At 29.5% G+C, this 20,065-nt stretch overlaps 1 protein-coding gene across 3 annotated transcripts in view; it reads left to right on the top strand.

Moving 5' to 3' along the window:
• Positions 1–20,065, top strand: part of LOC126774017 (ras GTPase-activating protein raskol) — a 139,013-nt gene that overhangs the window by 30,713 nt on the left and 88,235 nt on the right. For all 3 annotated transcript variants that reach the window (XM_050495336.1, XM_050495313.1, XM_050495321.1), the window contains one exon: positions 17,943–18,064. In XM_050495336.1, the coding sequence (XP_050351293.1) occupies positions 17,943–18,064 (122 nt within the window). The remainder of the gene's footprint in view (positions 1–17,942; positions 18,065–20,065) is intronic.

Here is a 20,065-nt window from a genome sequence, read left to right as displayed (position 1 = left end):
TATCATACAGAATCAACCGTTGTCTTATGCCGATTACAATACATCTTATAAACCTTTCAAATAATAATATAATGAGTGATCGCAATAGCAATAGAATGTTATTTTCAATGGGGAACCTATTACATTACAGTTACAATAATAGAAAAATGTACTCCACGAGTGATGACAAATAACAACATAATAAAACCAACGGAGCATTATTGCGGTGGTATTTGGTTTAATGGCGGCCAATTTGTGTGGGAAACAATATGGACATGGAATTGAGATTACGGTATATAATTAGACTATAATGTTTGTGTACGTGCTTAAATTAATTTGTACCATGTGAAAGATTTAGATTGCTTCCACCAAAAATTTCAATTTCATTTGTGTTTGATATATTTATTTCTAAAACAGTTGAATAATATTTTATATTATTTTTAGTATGTATGTACGTACATATTCCAATAGAGATGTAAGTAATATTTACCTAACAATTTCCGATTAAAATACAAGGGGATTATTGATTTAAGTTGAGATAAGATTACGTCTCGCCAAGGTTTCTGATAAGGTCAAGGCAAAGCTTAGATACCTACTTATTATTAATATTATAATAACACTTTCTGATAAGAAATAAACTTTGTAAAGGAACTAGACAGCTTAAATATTAATATTTACTTTAAATCACTTATACTAAATATTATTAATATAAGTTATTTTTTATTTTTAATTTGTCCTCTTGGAAAATACAAAGGTAACTCGTAACTATTAATTTGTTTTTTCTCTATGATAATATATATAATAGCCAATAGGCAAACAAAACCAACACAAATTCCAAGCGAACGAAATAATTCAGTATAAGATATTTCTTGCTTTGCTTTATTAGCAGGACAAGGCGTATAAATAGTAAGTATTGAAGTTTATTTTGATTGCATAAGTATTCTCTTTATGTTCTGATTGAGGTGCGGTCATTGGCATCAACGTTTGAATAGAAAGACGTGAGTTGTTGGTGAAATTTGTCGCTGTCCGAATAAAACATTTCGTCGAACAATGTTAGAATTAGTAGCCAATATAACATATTGATGGATATAAAGTTCAATCAAGTGTTATAAGTCCATTATGTTTGTCAATATATTTTTATTAAGTAGGTTATAAAGCTGTAAGGCGATTAACTCAATTTCGGTAGAGAATAAGTGGTTGAATTTTTTTATTTATTATTTACTATGATATACTTAACTGGATATACAATTTATTTTATTATCTTCTTAGGATCCTTTATATATCTTTTATAAAATCAACTCGGCGGAGAGAAAGATAAAAATGTATCTGAAGCTTGTTGAGCCTCATAATATCGTTCCAATGTCCAAATGATCATTTTTCAATTTATTTTTAGGTCAATATTTTATTATTGTTATTATTATTTTATTTAAATTATAAAAGTTTCCAGATACACATATTTCATGTGTGAGGTAATCTGTGACACAAGTGTAACTTGGACCACAATAACGACTTGTATAACCTTTGTACATTTGTTATGAGTATTATCGAACGCGTTACCTTTGACGCCTTAACCACTTTTTATAACCAAGAGCCCAATATTGTGACTATAATTTTTATATAATATAAATAATTATTTAACATTGTAGTTTTATAGAAACTGGAAATGAATATATAATACAGGTTTTTTGCATATTAAAATAAATCGAAGCTTCTTAGCTCTGCATTTCTATTTGTCAAACGATATCAGAACTACTTAATATTTTTTTTTTTTTTATAGAATAGGAAGGCGGACGAGCATATGGGCCACCTGATGGTAAGTGGTCACCAACGCTCTTAGACATTGGCATTGTAAGAAATGTCAACCATCGCTTACATATCCAATGCGCCACCAACCTTGGGAACTAAGATTTTATGTCCCTTGTGCCTGTAATTACACTGGCTCACTCACCCTTCAAACCGGAACACAACAATATCAAGTATTGCTGTTTTGCGGTAGAATATCTGATGAGTGGGTGGTACCTACCCAGACGAGCTTGCACAAAGCTCTACCACCAGTATATTCTACAATTGTAAATAATGAGACTGGGCGACAACGTATCGCTCACTGCAGTGCGTGGGGTCGCTTAGCAACTAACAAGTTTAATCGTTCCTATGATAATTGGTAAAAGTGTTTGATGAGAGTAGCAAATAACCTAACCTTAAAATAATGAGGCTTCATATAGGCTCGTCTGTTCTGGTACCACCCACTCTTCAATTACTCTACCACCAAACATTAAAATTCGGTAAGAAGTGAGTAAGCTAGTGTCATTGCAACAAGCGATATAAGGTCTTTGGACGTTGCAAGGAGTGGTTATTATTTCTTATAGAGTCAATGTCTATGGTCGAAGGTTAAACGACCACTTACCATCATCTGGTGCTATTAGTAATATTATTATTAGCTCATAAGCATTTTAAAAATTAATTATTTATAAAATGAAAAGATCCATAAAAATGCATTACTATTTAAGTAAGTGGAACAACTGGCATAGAACAAGATCTTATAACATTTTGTAAGCTGACAGTAATCTTAAATTACAGAAATCTTAGTTATGCGTAGAAGGTACATATTATATTCAAATATATATTCATTTATAATAAAGTCAATTTATTCAAATATTATTTAACAAACAACAATAATATTCATGTAACATAATTATAATATATCATGGATTGAATTATAAACCATTGGATATGCTTATATTTTTTTCTCTTTACATTAAACTTCTATATTATCAAGGTTATTAAAATTAAAGCCTGAATTATAAATTAGATTAAAAAGTATCTAAATCTATTTTATATTACTGTGATTCTAATCAACATCTAAACTTGAGTTGTGTCGAAGGATAACACCTTTTGCTTGAAAACTCTTTAATGGATATTGTTTTGCTAAGGCTGCCTCAATTGTTTTATCTATATTGAATTTGTGACCTCAACAATTGGACTTCAACAATAGCTAAGAATATTGCGACTGGTTGATTGTATTTCGATAACTATTACGTTTCTTAATTCTAAGGTTGAATAACACAAGATTTCAAGGTTTACTTTAAGGTGTTAAAGACCGTGGGAAAATTTAATAATGATAGATCGAATCTAGTTTCTGTTTCGTTATAATTTAAATAATATATTACGTTATTTGTCATTCAAAAATTTAACGTGATTTTTTTCCTTTTATAAATATTTTATCGGAACTGATGGTATAACTGGTGATGATTTTAATTGACAAGATCTTATTTCTCTTGGTTTTATTTTTATTACTTGAAGCCATCTGTGGCAGGAGACAAGTTTCAATTGGAAAACTTCGCGTGCATTTTCAACTGGCAGTTGAATGCATTGCAAAAAAAGAATTTATAAAAAATGGACATTCTTCATACCAAATAAATAATTCGAGTTTAATGAAACAAGTACATATTCGAGAGGAGTCTGCAGCTCATGCGCACGCGCCGTACACCTGTACCGGTCACCCGCCGGACTGGTTCAATTCCCGGTTCGCTTCACACGTCTCTGACGTCATCTTTGAATAAGCTTCTCTCTGTTTCTTTAAAAAAATTGGCTGTATATATACCTTCAACAAAAAATTTCAATATTATATTTTTTATTAAGTAAACGTTTAAATGTAATAAGAACATTTCGTGCGTATGCTCGAATTTTTTTCATCTGCTAACAAAATATTTAAGCTTTAAGTTTATTTGTTCATTAATGTATAGTTTATATGTCAAATATAAGTATGACATCTTAACGCGCTGCGCAGTTGTTGATTTTTTTACAAACTATATATTAACAGAGATTTATAGTCTAGCTATTTAATAAATAAAGAAACATTAAAAATGGTCGTGAACCATGACACTGACACAAATATCGAGTAACTATAAAAGGTATTACAATATATTATTAATATAATACAAAATTGAAACTACTACGTCTAATAGATGACATAGGTATATGAAGGCAACCTCAGAGCTCCAGCGTTTTTCATTTATTAATAATAATTTATTAAGATATAATATTTGTGTTTGTCTCACCTAATTAGGACGCAGTTGGGCACTGCAATTTATAATGTGATTCACACGAAATCGAAATGACATCATAAGAGATAAAAGCTATTTGTAAGTGGATTAAAATAATTATTTATAATGCATTAAATGTGCTGTAAATCTTTTATAAACATTGTTTTCGATGTGAGAAAAGTTTCAGAACAAATGTCACTGGATTATTACAAACCAAGCGCTAATGAAGGAAGAAAGAAAAAGGTATTACATAAAGCAATTTAAAACAAGTGAAAGCAAACAAACTAACAATCTTCTAACCTATGCAAAGATAAAAGATAAAAATATAAGAATTAGTTGACGCCTAATGTTGCTATTTGTTATGTAATTTTTATGAGTTCTTAAATACTTTGTTATTCGTGATTCTTGTGTAAAGATCAGAAAACTGCAATTAATATTTTTACATTATATGAATACTGTATATTTTTTTTTTTTATAGAATAGGAAGGCGGACGAGCATATGGGCCACCTGATGGTAAGTGGTCACCAACGCTCTTAGACATTGGCATTGTAAGAAATGTCAACCATCGCTTACATATCCAATGCGCCACCAACCTTGGGAACTAAGATTTTATGTCCCTTGTGCCTGTAATTACACTGGCTCACTCACCCTTCAAACCGGAACACAACAATATCAAGTATTGCTGTTTTGCGGTAGAATATCTGATGAGTGGGTGGTACCTACCCAGACGAGCTTGCACAAAGCCCTACCACCAGTATATATACACTATTATTTTTTTTTTAATTTATAAATATATAAATAGTGCCTAAGTAATCTAGTCTAGTACTTATATTATAGCTTTATTAAGAACAAGTAAATAAGTATTTATTTCCATAAGTTTTTTTTTACATTAAGGACAAAATTGCTAATATTTTACTTAATCTCGTTTTAAGTAAAAAAAATAGTGTTCATAACTATATTATAATGACATCAAGGGTTATTTGATCAAATACATAAGAGAATAAAATATTCTCGATGGAAAAAAAATAACAGACATGTTCTCTATAACAGGTTCTTGAAACAAAAACTGGATAATTAATGATTTACAAATAGATTATTAGGGCTGATATTAGGGTATTTTTGTAAATCACCTACCTTTTAAACCGACAATACCAATTATTATTGTTGTATGGCGGTAAAATAATTGTTGTGTCGGTGGTATCCAAGCGGATATGCATTAGGCCCTACCACCAAGTCTAAATTTTATTTTAAAAACTGTTATTTGTTGTTGATAACAATAGCTTACTTTAATTTAAAAAAATACGATTACGATTCTGGAATGAAATTGAAACTAAAGTTTTTCTTTGGTAACCAATTCGTATTTCAATTATAATTTTACTATTTAAATGTGTTTTTTTTAATCAAATTTATTTCAATGTAAACTATTATAATATCAATAACGTATTAAATTAAATATAAACGATAAGATTGAGAGATAGATTATTTATTTGTACGTATCGTACGTTTATTGAAAAGGGCTTCGTTAGTTTTTTTTCTAAATTAAGTCACCGTTATCTGTCATAATATTACTATTATAGGTGACTCTCGTCTCTAAATGCACACACACATTTACCTATAAATACATTATCTAATACACTCGAAGATGTAATTTTATCTTCCTTATACATCATAATGCTCAACAATTTGTATATAAATAATACTTAAAGATAAATAATATAAATACAGATAATAAAATTCAAAATAACTACTGTTCAAATCATAAGAGCGTGAAATAGAAGCAATGTTATATATATATAATATTATTATTAAATATATTTAAAATTATCATATACATAATATTGCCTTTATTTCACGTAATAGTATTTCGTAAAAGTATACAAATAACAGTTTTAAAAATAGTCAATAAATTACCAGTCTTAACGCTAAACCTGACGTTAAAACATATTTTACTTCGAGAGTCAGATAGAGCTTGTATATATATACATATGACATTTAAATCCAGTTTAGATAATTTACATGCAGCAAGGATGAAGACAAATATTTAAGATTCAATCAAAAAAGTTTACGGCGGATGTAAATAGAATTCGCAATCGTAATCTTTAAAGGCATTTGGCAAGAAATGTTTGTTTTTTAATACATCTATACTCATTATAATTAAAGTTGTCCAAGGCAATAATCTAAATAAATGTACTTATTTAGATTATTAATATAGTAGAAATTATTTGTATGTTTTGATTGCAATTTTTTTTTTATTTTTCTATGGTTATTTATATTAAATAGAAAAATCTTATTGCTTTTATTAAACAAACCTTTTAACGGCAATAATAAAGTTACGAGTATTAACTTTCAAATTTCGTATTTGTCCTTTTAGTTTAGTAATATTATTGTAAAAAAGTATTATTCTCAAGTACTTAGTTATAGCGAAACGATGAAATTGTAACTAATAGAGCAAATAAAAACGAAGTTTGATCGCAACGATAAATCTATAGTAAGAAACCCTTAATTTATTTTAAAAGTATACTAAAGTAAGATACAGTTTCTGTTAAAATGTGACAGTAAAAATACATATGACATTTTACATAATATATATTTTTATGTATACATATCAATGTTGTCATAATAATGTTTTGTTGAACATGTATAACCTAAAAACTGGTGTTTCTTAGTTATATCTTCTCTCAATTTCCTGTAAAATTTGAGTTTTTGCGATGACAGGTTCATTCCAATGGGGCGTCGATGTTTAATTTATAATAATAAGTAACGGTCTAAAAGTTTTTTTAATATGATAATTCATTATTTATGTTTTTATTGTTATTTAAAGTTAAACATCACTTTATTAATTTACGAATGCTTATTATGAACATCAATTATATTATGTGTGTTATATATTATTAAATTATGCATATTTTGAATTAGTTATAATAAAATATTAATTTGTAATTGTTGTCAATAGATACAATCATAGATTTTTGTAACTTATTTATTTTTTTATTTCTGTTAGTCTGGGTATTAATATTGAATAAATAAATTAAATATGAAATATTTTAAAGGGCAATCCCGAACGAAAATATCTTAGAGGCAAATTGGATGCAATTTCAGGGCGGGTAAAATGTGGCTGAAAATATCACTTACTTGGCTGTGAGTTTGAGATTGAGTTTTAGGATTGAGATGGAATATTATGAAAAGCTTTCTTATATATAATTTTAAAATATAAATCTGTATTTATATATAGCTTAAACATAGAAAATGTAGTAAGTATAATTTGTAGTGTATGAGATAAAATCTGACAATGCAAAAATCTGTTAAAAATTATTATTACCTAGACGACTTATTATTTACCCAGTTTTTTTGAATTACATTATAAATTACGTAATAATCTTAAGCATATTCTGTAATAAAATCACGTGCCTGAAATCATAAAGAATAGCTAAAACACTCCATTAAAAATTTATTTCAAATGTTAATAGGTTTTTGCTGGGCTCTTTGAGAACTCCCCGTCCCTAATATTATCTGACAATTATGCTACCGCTTTTGAAATTCATTTAATTCGTCAACACAAAAGGACTTACACCACGTTAATTCTATTTAATGTTAGAGAATTCGTGACTTGAGCTGAGAACCGATTCATACATTTTAATTCATATTGAGTCATTTAGTCGCGCATATTTGGCTATTGAATAGAATTGTAATTGATTTTTTTTTCTTCTAAATTACATAGGATATTGTGACTAGGATTATATTCAATTTTTATTTGATAATAGTAATTAAAAGGACGTTATTTTTAACTACGTTACCCGTATTTAATGATGATTTATAGGTAAATAAAATATTTTGAAAAGGTTATTATTTAGTTGTGAAGTTTAAAAATCTTTATATCGTAGTAGAGTGCTGTAATCGGGATATACTTTTATTTACGTAAATAATATCTTTCTATCAGTTTAATGTGTTTTCGTTATAAAAAATTATTTAAACTCGATCTATACATTATTAATTCAGCATTTTTTATCAAACAATAATAACGTTGGTTACAAGTAAAATAACCCCAAATCTTCAAAATATTAAATTACATGAAACAAAAGAACAAGCAACAATACAAATTTAAAAAATATAGATTATTGTTTAGATATTGAATTCAAATATTTTATAATATAATACATAGAGATCAATTCTTATAAATCATAGTATTGATTCATTTCAATTCAAAACGCAAAGGAAGTTGTTTTTGCTTCATGGAAATATGTAGATCTCGCGCGTGCCTGTGCATTCGGATATCCGTACCTCCTGCCGCACAAACATCAATAGAGAAAGTTTAATCTTTTCCTGCCTAACATCTTCGTCTTGTAACAGTCATTACGTAAATTGTTATGGGAACCGTTAAACGATCTTCGGTTCGTAGTTTCATTAGAGCATCATTTTGTAATAGACGTTGAAATACCATTTTTTACAATCATATAGACACGATTAAAGAGAATCAATATTTTATTTTCTTATATTGCCAAGTGGATATTAATCAAATTTAATTTTATACTTTTCGCGGTAGGCAACAAGTTTTTTTAGTACAAATCATGTAAAATGATTCAATGATTTTCTTTTCCTATAAGGTAAGTTCTATATATGCAGCATTGGCATTGTGACTTAAGGTTTAAGTAGGCACAATAATCGGCTTGAAGTCGAAGGGTTTCCATAACACTTACATCAGCCAGTGAGAATCTTTGTGTTGTTTGTTATCGCTCTTAATATGATTCCTAGGTAATAAGAGCGTGCTTCTGTATTGCTTACGCTTGTGTTATGCATTCCATTTCATTCAAGCAATGATTCATATACTTTCAATGAATATTTACTTGCTTTAAGAGGCGGAGCGATGAGTTAAGTTCAAAAGTGTGAGTCAATTGAAGCAGACATTTTAAGAAAAAAATGGTAAATTGATGTTCTTAGCAATAAATTATTATTTGGTGTTGCTATTCGTAACGTAAAATATAACTTTGGAGTACGGTAAATAAATGCCTATATTTTTGGAGTGAAAATACGTTTAGCGCTTTCTTCTTTTTGAGAGTTAATTACCCGATCGCAATTGAATGTAACGTTTGTAATGAAAAAGGGTCACTTGCACTAAGTTGCATGCATTTTAATTTTTTTCTTAAAACTGATATATACGAGTAAATATTTGTTTTAGAGAGGTTCTCTCAGTTGAAAGAAATAATCTAAAATCTCTCGAATGTGAGATTGAAATATTTAATCGAATATGTAGTAACGAACTTAAATCGTATTTTAAGGTATTTTGAAAGCTATTTATAAGTAAAACGTGCTCTATCCGTAATTGTCGTTGAGAAGAGAGTTAAGAAGTGCCTTGAAGCACTCTGGGTGTGTTGATGACCCAATTGACCTATTTTTTATCAAGTACACCAATATAGGTTTACTGAAATTTGATCAAGCTCTCGTTATAAATTATATGAGCCCATGAGCGTTCTAATAAAGGGCCGCTTAATATTTTAATGTCAAAATTTTATCTATTTCAATCCAACGGCTGTCGAGAATAATAATTCATTCTGTTGTGTACATTGTGTATTAGAAGTGGTACCGAGTTAATTGTGTCAAATTGTATGGCTTTCTCGACGTTTGTCGCGGGCTCTGTTGTGCTGGATGTTGCGCCTACGCATTATGAAAATTTTATATGTGGTACATAAACTATTACATACATATATGTAGCCAGTTACGTGTTATATGTACATATATCTCTTACATCATAATTAGGTTTTGCAATATAAAAAATTAAAATGTAACCAATTGTTGACGTTCCTATAAAAAATAATTTATTAGTAGTAAGGTTTTTAAAAATCCGATATTAAATGTACCTATCACCCATTAATCACTCATTCTATTTAATTTTAATACTTTGCATAGAATAAATGCTGTTTTGGATAAAAGGGTGAGGGAAGCAGTGTTACAGTGACGTACCTGTCGAAGTATGTGGTAGCGCCAAACGTCTTAGATACAGCGGTTGATTTTGACGGTTGAGCATAGACATATTAAAACAATATACACACCTACATACGTATGTACACATATTCTTAATAAGTCTTTGCAGCGTAGTGACGGTTTGCCACCAGGTTACATTTTTCCTGATGAATGATAAAAAAAGTTATTAAACAACTAAAATATTTTTTCACAATAGAAAGTAAAGTTGAATGCCAACAAGTTTGAAAAATCTCAGATACAAGTACGTTCGTCGGCTACGTTGATAGAATGCAATACATGACGCGTGGCCGTTATTTTGATAAAAGTGTGGAGCCGTCTATTGCGACCCATCTCCATTAAGTATGTTATTTATATTCAATGCACGAAAATCACTCACGATGTCTACGAGATACTCGAATTTATAGTCCGGTAATTTCTATAAAACATATTTTCACACTAGAGCTGTCAAAGCGTTTTCCATTCCGCGGCGGATATTAGTAAATATAAATATTATATGTATATAAATTATACTATATTATATTAGAAAGATCAAATGTATAATATGATTTTACGTCTAAATTGTTATAAATATTGTTTAGCTTTAGCCAATAACAATACAAAAGTTTTTTTTTCTTAGGGTGTCTCAAACAGAAGTTGTTTTAAACGAAGATTTCGAGTAATCTTCGCCGATTGTGAAATGATTTTAGAAATACCTTTTTTATTGCACAGGCTTTACTTCGAGGTTGATCTGATTCAAATTCAAAGAAAATAATAAACATCTAAGGGTGGAAAGCACCTACAGATGTTAGGGCATAAGGGTTCTTCACTAGACCCTCTAAATCTAAACGGTGCCGTCTTATTTGAACAGCTCATTTACAAAGGCTTGCCGATATTAAATATATGTATATACTACAAATTAAATTATTGTTTTTTATTTATTTATATATTGCCTCGTTTAATATTAATAGTAATGATTATGAGAAATGTATGTGTATATTAATGTTTATTAATTCGTGTCATAAGAAAAGCTCAAAGAAATCGAAACTAGAATCAGTCAGTTGGGAAGCGTACAGTTACTTGTTATACGAATACTGTCGCCCACGCAGCAATCACTCGGCAGGAAGCTACAATACACATCATGCATATTGTTCTCTGAGCACGAAAGAGTTACAAAAGACGCCATGTTTAATTTAAAGACCATAATTGAATGGATAAATTCCGAACACGCTATTCCGCTTGACGTTGAATTGGCCGTTATATTCTCACGATGTTACTGATCTAGTTCAATGTCAGTACAATTTAGCATATAGATGCTATATCACTAATGTAGTAAATATGTATTTCAATCTAGATGAAACTAACAAGATAAAAAAAACCGTTACGTATTATTTAGAATGTTCTTATGGTAATGAAAAATGTAATGATTGCATTACTCGTTATATTATGAACGCAATATATATTCGTGTTATTTGCTTCCATGCATAATGCCATAGGTATATTATATGCATCTAAACGGCCTTTGTTGTTGGTCGACGAGTGACCTTTAATTTTACCCTGTCTAGGGATCGTGCAGGAATACATTGAACTTACTTTTTTGTTAAAGACTTGCTCTACCACTATGGTGTGTAGAAAAACATGTATTATTAAGTAATATGTAGAATTATGAAATTGATTTTACATAATATAGGGTCGTATAAGAATACACTTATAGGATTGGAAATGTTTAACTAATATAATCGATATATTATAATAATTATTTTTTTTTTGTATTTCTACATATCCATTGAAATGTATCGCAGATTGCGTTAGTTAAACATATTAATTAAAAAAGCTTATCTTTATTTTAATATTGATAAATTTATTTAAAAAAACCATTTATAATATAACATTTGTGAAGGATTAAACAAATGGACGTTTGGGTAATGTTTGTCATGCAATTCTATAACTAATAGTTATAATAATATATTTACGGTTAACTTAAATTTTATTAATTAAAAATGAAATGAAATATAAATCTAATATTAAAAAAGGTGCATTTGACTGTAAAATATATATATGTATATATAAAAATAAATCGACTTTAATCAGCAATATCCGTTAACCGTATCGCAATTACTTTAAGAGCGTGCTAGTTTCCTTACTTTAATTATAATATGCGAAACTTGACAACTAGGCCTTGTATGAACACTGGCTTATTTCGCGTTAATGAAATGTCTCGGCTGCCAGTATTGTAACCCGCGGCTGGCGACTGCATACTTCCTAGCAATTAATAAATATAAAAATAACCATTCACTTTTGACATTTGCTGTTATCATTGCTCACAGGACTTAGTCATCATAAATTATATATTATATGTATGTTTAAATATGCAACACCATAATCAAAATACATAAATTGTTATTAAACTTGATTTAAATATTACTTTCTTTACTTTCCCATTCTTGATAAGAATCATAAATATCTATATCCGTTTATAGAATAACTTCCAGTGTAGTCTAAGACCCAATGCAATATGTTAATAGGCGAATATACCCAAGAGGGCATTGTCAGGCAAAGTCCGTGAAAGACGGAATGGATGGCAAGCTTAACAGTATAATGTGTCGTAATACCAGTCCGTAAATATACATAATTGGTATTATTAATTGCATGCTATTGTAAATGTCAACATATCATATGTTGATAATTGTTACACAGCTGCTTATAACAATTTAAATGTTTGTAAATGTAGCGATGCTCCTAAACTTCTAAGCAAGCGAAGTCGATTAAATTTTGTTTTAAAAAAATTCGTATAATAATAAAAAAGATAAATTGAATTTCTAGAACATCTTATGAAATTAACTAAATCAGTCCGTTATGATGTGGAATAAATTTTTTTAATGTTTATTAATACCTAGCTATAAGCAGGTATTTAGTATTTCACTAGACAGAAAGCATGCCAGTATTCGAGTATAGAGTAGTACTAAAACTGAGGTACTCCGCGTAAACCTTGCTGGTATGGGATGTCTGCTTACAATGACTCGAAGATAAAAGACAGAAAAACTAATTTTATGAATACTAAACATAATTACATATGTAAATTTATATAAATTAAGCATAAATTAGTTGTACTAAAACTTGGAACTCGTAAGTAACCGAGCATAGTATTACGACAAAAACATTGTGTTTAATAAACTCATAAAAACACGGGCGCGAGAGCGGAAGAAATAATTATAAAGACAATAAAATAAGCCACTGTTAAGTATAATAATATTATACTTTTCTTTTATTCAATCTTTTACTAGCTTTTAATTATTATATACCCAAGACTTAAAATTGTTTTTGTGATACCGATTGTTACGGGGATGATAATAATACTTTATTTCATTGAATACTTGATTAAATTTGAATTTGATGCGCATTTCAAGTGGCGGCAAGTCTTTAACTTATCACATCCCGCCGCCGCATCCGCAGAGCCACACATAAACTTATTATAAGAGAGACGAGTATTTCTCGTTCGTATAAAGACTTGTAAACCGTTCTTTAACTAGGCTCTAAACATTAAATTCTAGGATATAGCCGGTTTTGTAAAGATCGTCTGCAGGAAGAAAACCTTTATGTGCTAAAACTAAGTCTTTAAGAGTAAGTTAAAGCATTTCTCATATCATTGACATAATTCTCAAGGTAATAAAAAGTAAGTTATTGAATTATATTTATTTAAAATGAATAAGTTTTTCCCTTTTAGTGAAAGAAAATGTTTCTTCGTACTTAATCGATATGAAATATGAAAAAAAAATTGAATAAAAAGAAAAATAATTTTGTATACATTATTGTTATTATTTATTATTTTTCATGCATTTATACTACGCGACTTTATGTAGTGTCTATAATGGCGGCAAATATAATAAGTTCGTGTTTCTTAGTATAAAGCGGAACGCCTGACCGTCTCGGAGATGGACCTCGATTGCTCTCATCGCTTTAGCGGGATCCATTTTATGCCTGCTTAATGAACTATAATAATACGCCATATACCCACATTTTAAAGTACATAAAATTGTACGTTAGAATCCAAAGGTTTTCTTTTTAAATTTTAAAACGATTATTATTGGACGGGTACAAATCACAAGCGCTTAAACTTTTTCATAGTGCTTTTTCACAACTTTTATTAAGTCGTATGTTATGTTTATTGTAGATACTTCATGTCATCATCAGTGTACACATTGAGAACACTACTAAAAATGTAATTGGTGAATTAAATCTAAAGATAAATTTAAATTTACATATCCGTTTCATTGCCTTACAAAGTACGGTTTAAACAACATGGTGTGACAAACGTTACTATGAGTATTATTTACGTTCTTTTTAGAAGTTTTTAGACTTTTTTCGTCGGTACGATTTTTGAAGATTAGAGTTTAATTTTTAGTTTTTAGAATGTCTGTTTGTGTAGGTTTTTTTTTTTATAGAATAGGAAGGTGGACGAGTATATGGGCCACCTGATGGTAAGTGGTCACCAAACGCCCTTAGACATTGGCATTGTAAGAAATGTCAACCATCGCTTATAGCCAATGCGCCACCAACCTTGGGAACTAAGATTTTATGTCCCTTGTGCCTGTAATTACACTGGCTCACTCACCCTTCAAACCGGAACACAACAATATCAAGTATTGCTGTTTTGCGGTAGAATATCTGATGAGTGGGTGGTACCTACCCAGACGAGCTTGCGCAAAGCCCTACCACCAGTAAAATGTAGTACTGCGTAGTACTGCGTCTGTGTAAGCAATATATATACCTATGTGCTTATGTTCGTGTTGTTTTCTTATATGTCTCAATGAGTCTCGAAAGCAATTTCATCCGACTCGTAATTGTATACTGATCATCTGATTGAGTTTCCATTACAAGAACATCAACATTATTTTCAAAATATGTAAATATATGACGAATATTGATCAGCATCATGCATCAGTTTCTGCATCAGTTGATTATTGCATGTCTTGGGTATGGACATATTTTTGAAAAACCAAGGTTAACGATACCTCATTCAAATAAAGTCGATTAAAATCAATCAACGTTTATTTGTAAGTTATACAAAATTAAGGCTTACAAAGATTAGACCTATTAAACTTGATAATCTAAAACGAGAGGAGAGTTCCGCCTAAAGAGAAATGGTAACGGTTTGGAGAAGGTTTTTTGTAAGAGTTACAAAACTTTTAAAAGATGTATTTGTTAGAAAAAGTTGTGCTTTCTTCTGCTGATGGTATCATGAGTCAGTGTTTAATAGATTAAATGGAACGCATTAATCCACGTTGCAACGTACGGCGTCGCATCAACGACTTTTATTAGCTGAATAAGTGCTTCAATTGCTGCCATTGTTCTCATGTGTGTTTGTATATTTCTGGGTATTTATACAAATTAAGGACATAGGTTTTTAATTGATACTTAAATATAATTCTTTGTATCAATTTTATATGCAACCAGTTAATCCTAGACAAATATTAAAATATATAAATTACTAGCCGCCAATCTCGACTTCGTACGAATGATGTAAGAATTATTAAAGATACTTTATATTTAAAAATATTTCGGTATCCCAAGTAGCAACTAATAATAATACAAAATTTAATTTTTAATAAAAAATTATTTTTAGAATTTAGATAACAGCCAAAGCTTCACCAAACTTGTGTTTTATATTTTTTATTTTTATCAACATAATAGTCACATCCTAAATTCTAAATTCAGTAAAAAGGTTATTACAAAAAAGGTAGAGTTATTAGAATTAGTAGTGAATAAATTGAATAATAACTACTAACATTAATTTTAACTAATAATATTTACCTTTTATAGTAAATGTATATGCACAGATAAAGAAAAAAAGGAATATATTTCATTTTATATTAAAATTGATCGAGCTTGTAATATAATATGGTGAGTGAGTCAGGGTTATAACAAGGACATAAGCTCTTATGCGAAGAAGTACACAAGAACCGTGTATAGAATATGCATACGACACAATAATATTTGCAGACCATTATATATTACCTAATAGATCTTGTATGTGAAATATTTAACCATTTATGTGATTACTTATTAACATTTTTATATTTCGAAGAAGATATATCAAAGCTGATGCTTCGACAGACAGAATCAATTTAAACATTAATAACCGTTAAAAGTGTTTGTTAATTCGCGTATTTCAAAACAATCAGGTATCCATTTTGGTGTAAAATTTATTACCAATATCCTATCGACTTGTAATACCAATGCAATCGTCCAATCGTACAGAGCATTCTTGTTTTTTTCATTTATCGCAGCCTTGAGGTTCCACTGACCGCAACTAGGTTTAAATAACTGTAGAACCGTCGTCTGTTTCACAAAGCGGAATATTTCAAATGTACGCAACGAGGGCTTATTATAATTTTGTCTATGACCTGACAATAAAAGACGAGTTCGCATTTCAGAGCTTGTTTTGTTAGCATTATCGTTTGCAATAAATGCAACATTGTACCATGGTACCTATTCATGGTTGAATTCGGATTGGTTTGCGTCCAACATATTTACTGCGTGCGCAATAAACGCAATATGTAAACACGACTGCGCATATGCATTGAAAAGAATTGGTAACAATTATTGTTCCCCTTTTATAGACACAAGGCGTCAAGGCCTTTGTGAATTAACTCCTATAAATACGGGTATATGGTACAGGAAAGTTGTGCTTTATCGCCTTATAAGAGACAACAATCGGTATCAACTAGGAATCTCTTTAAAGTAATAGGGTATTGGTATTTTCCTTTATTACGATTTACCAAATAATTGTTCAAAATGAATGTTTAATAAAATAAAAAGTATGAGAAACTTAATAAATGCATCTAATATTATGTATTTGAAGTTTGGTATGTTTGTTAATTAATCAAACAAAAATGGCTTGACGGATTTGGATGAAATTTGAACAAGTAGGCGAAGCCGCGAAGTTTTGTATAATTGAGTTATAAAGAGTATAAAAAATTTCAGCATCATAATGGTCAAACCATTTAAAGACGTTCTCCCATATGTACTATCTATATATATAGGTGCCTCGCATGTAATTAATTCATGTTTTCAATTTCGCTTGATATATTATTTAATAAATAAATATGTTATAGTAAAACAACAGCTTGTAAATGTCCCACTGCTGTGCTAAGGCCTCCTCTCCTTTTTGAGCAAAAGGTTTGGAGTGCACATTTTCTTTACTTCACAAAATTCAGTGGTACTTACCCGGGTTTGAACTCATCAACAACTATCTATCATGACTATCACGGCTGCAATGCTATATGATTAGACTTATAAACTAACATAAAATTGATCGCGAGTAAAGACGCAGGCACAAATTACATATATAAATTACCTCTATCGTTCCACATACCTACTTCGTTAAATTATCGATATAAATTAGTTATTATGTAATTGACTTATAACACAAATTATAGTAATCTCCATGTATCGTATTAGATGTTAGTATAAAACATTATAATACATCGCAGGAACACCTGTTACTTTGCTATAAATGCAATTAAATTATATAAGAAAATAGGTTAAGTCGATTAGACTTAATAACTTATTAATTATATACTTATATAGGCGCTGGTAACGACTTAATATAACAGTACACACGCTGTCTCTATGACATTTAATTTTGCTACTCTTGGTGGTGTATTTGCAAGTAACTATTGAGCAGTAACTTGTAAAAGCTCATCTCATCGTCAGTCATATTACTTTGATTGATTTGAGAATGTTTATACTGATGAAAATGTTATATGATATTATATTATATTTTATTATGTGATATATATGAAAAGTGTTAGTGTAAAAAAACAATTATATCGTGTAGCTTGTTGTATTTTAGTATCTAGTCATATAATTATTCGTATATGTATAATCATATAATTAAATCCGTCGTGTTCATTGGTTTATTTAACAAGTCAATTAAAAATATTTTTTTAATTATTTTTTTTCAGATGTAGCGACAAGTGCGGTTAGTGGTGCCGTTGTTGGTGTGCCTCTTTCTTGGGAGCCATTCTACTGTGTTCTCCAGCAAGATCGACGAACATTCACGGCGTATACTAGTGAAGAGTTAGCTGTAAGTAAGCCAGACAGCTTCAACCAACTTTTAATACAATTCTGATAGCCTGGTATTTCGATTTGTTGCCGATAAACATTTAATTTAAATCATCATTTAAAATTCCAAGATTGGCGTTATTTTTTATAGTTATGTGGTTATTGTTTCATATTTTGTAATCAATAGCATAAAGCCGGACATAGTAACGTAATTAAATCTGACATCAATAGAGCGTAACGGCTTTACTAGAGCTGTTTCAATCAAATGTGGAACTTTGTCGGTTGAAAATATTTTTTGCACGATTTGTTCATTCATACGATTACATTTGTAATTACAATTAGCGCAAGGACGTCGCGATACAAATAATGATCATCATTAGTTTTGACTGAAAACTTACAAAATAGCCAATGCATCGCACGGAACATTGAATATTGAGCAGACATTGTTATTTGTTTTTGTCTATAAATTTGAGCTATATTAGGTCAATGGTTCCGCTTTCCTGATCTTTGAGGTAATTTATCTTTTACTTGAAACTCTCGATTTTCACTTATTGCAAAAACTTTTAAAGAAATTGAATAGAAAATGCGGATTACGGGTATTTTCGTTTGCAAAAAGTACGTTGTGATTTTTTTCAATCTGTTATTGTGTGAGATTCTAGTCCAGATCCATTTTATTCTGCACTTATTAGCCACGCTTGAATTTATATTTCTGTGATAAATAAAACTTCTATATTTAACATAGAAAATCAGTATGTAAATATCAGTCTAAACAGCAGAGGCTACTACTTTAGATGAGATAATTTATTTTCCATTTACTATACAGGTTTGGCGTTTTCCTTATTAACATTTACTAAAGCACTATTAATAATGTACTTAAATACAAATAAAGTAAAGATTCTTTTGTGCGTCGTTTTAATTTTAGTGTATACTGATTTGACATTTGAAGACGTTATCGATTACAAGAACATGTAAATCACACTTGTCACGTTAATAGTCTAAATTTAAAGGGGGTGTAAATGTGAAGCGGATCTTCTTATATAACAAAATCATATATTTAAACCTTCTCCAAAGTTTGCTGCATCTTCTAGTAAAAGTTTTATATACATATATTGGTTAAGTAGTTTTTCTGTTAAGTGCTTACAAAAAAATACTCCTCATTTATTAGTATAGATTTCAAGGTGCATTTTTTTTTTAAAATATTATATTTCGATAAGTAATATAAAATAAATATTGAAAATTTTACAAAGAACTTTTAATTTAAACGAGTTAAATCATTATTGAAATCGGCAACTGAATATGAACGCAATAGACAACTTTGTTTACTATAACGGTAATTTGCTACCGTATTTTACTCTGTGCAAATATAAAAGAGCGTTGAACTTATTTTTTTTAAATTAAATAGTGACTACGACAAAATTTATGTTTCTATACTAGTGTATCGCGTGCACATGTTGCGTAGCTTAATTCTGATTTCATCATACTCGTAACTGTAATTTTAGATAATTATTAACAGATGAGTATCACAAAAATGTCCACCGTTTATTCAGAACTATTGCTCTTGTCTTAATCAGATTTCTAAACGATACTTATAGGGGTGCAATAGTAATGAAATTTAAAACATAAATTTGAGTGCGTTTCTGTACATTTGAGTGATAAAATTTGTCTCAAAATTTTATTAGGATTACTTCTTTTGAGTGGCACGTAGTTTAAATGTTATTATTATTAAATAAATTTCAAAAGAAATGTGGCAGAAACAATTGTTTATTATGATTTATATAAGAAATACTCTCGTCAACTATTTCTTAATATTCTTACTACTATTTACTTTAACACTTCGCAACGTACATTTAATAAGAATTCAGTATGTAAAGATAACGTATTTGAGTATTTCTCAAAGTACAAACAGAGACTTGATGCGTGGGCGTCTGTGCTGGTTTTATGCATAAATCGAAGCCAAACGCCCTAACAAAAGAGACGTTCCACTTATGCTTAGGCGGTCTTACTGTTGTTATAGATTAACCTT

The sequence above is a fragment of the Nymphalis io genome, chromosome 2, assembly GCF_905147045.1.
Source record: "Nymphalis io chromosome 2, ilAglIoxx1.1, whole genome shotgun sequence".
NCBI lineage: Eukaryota > Metazoa > Arthropoda > Insecta > Lepidoptera > Nymphalidae > Nymphalis > Nymphalis io.
This window is presented reverse-complemented; position numbering and strand designations above follow the sequence as displayed.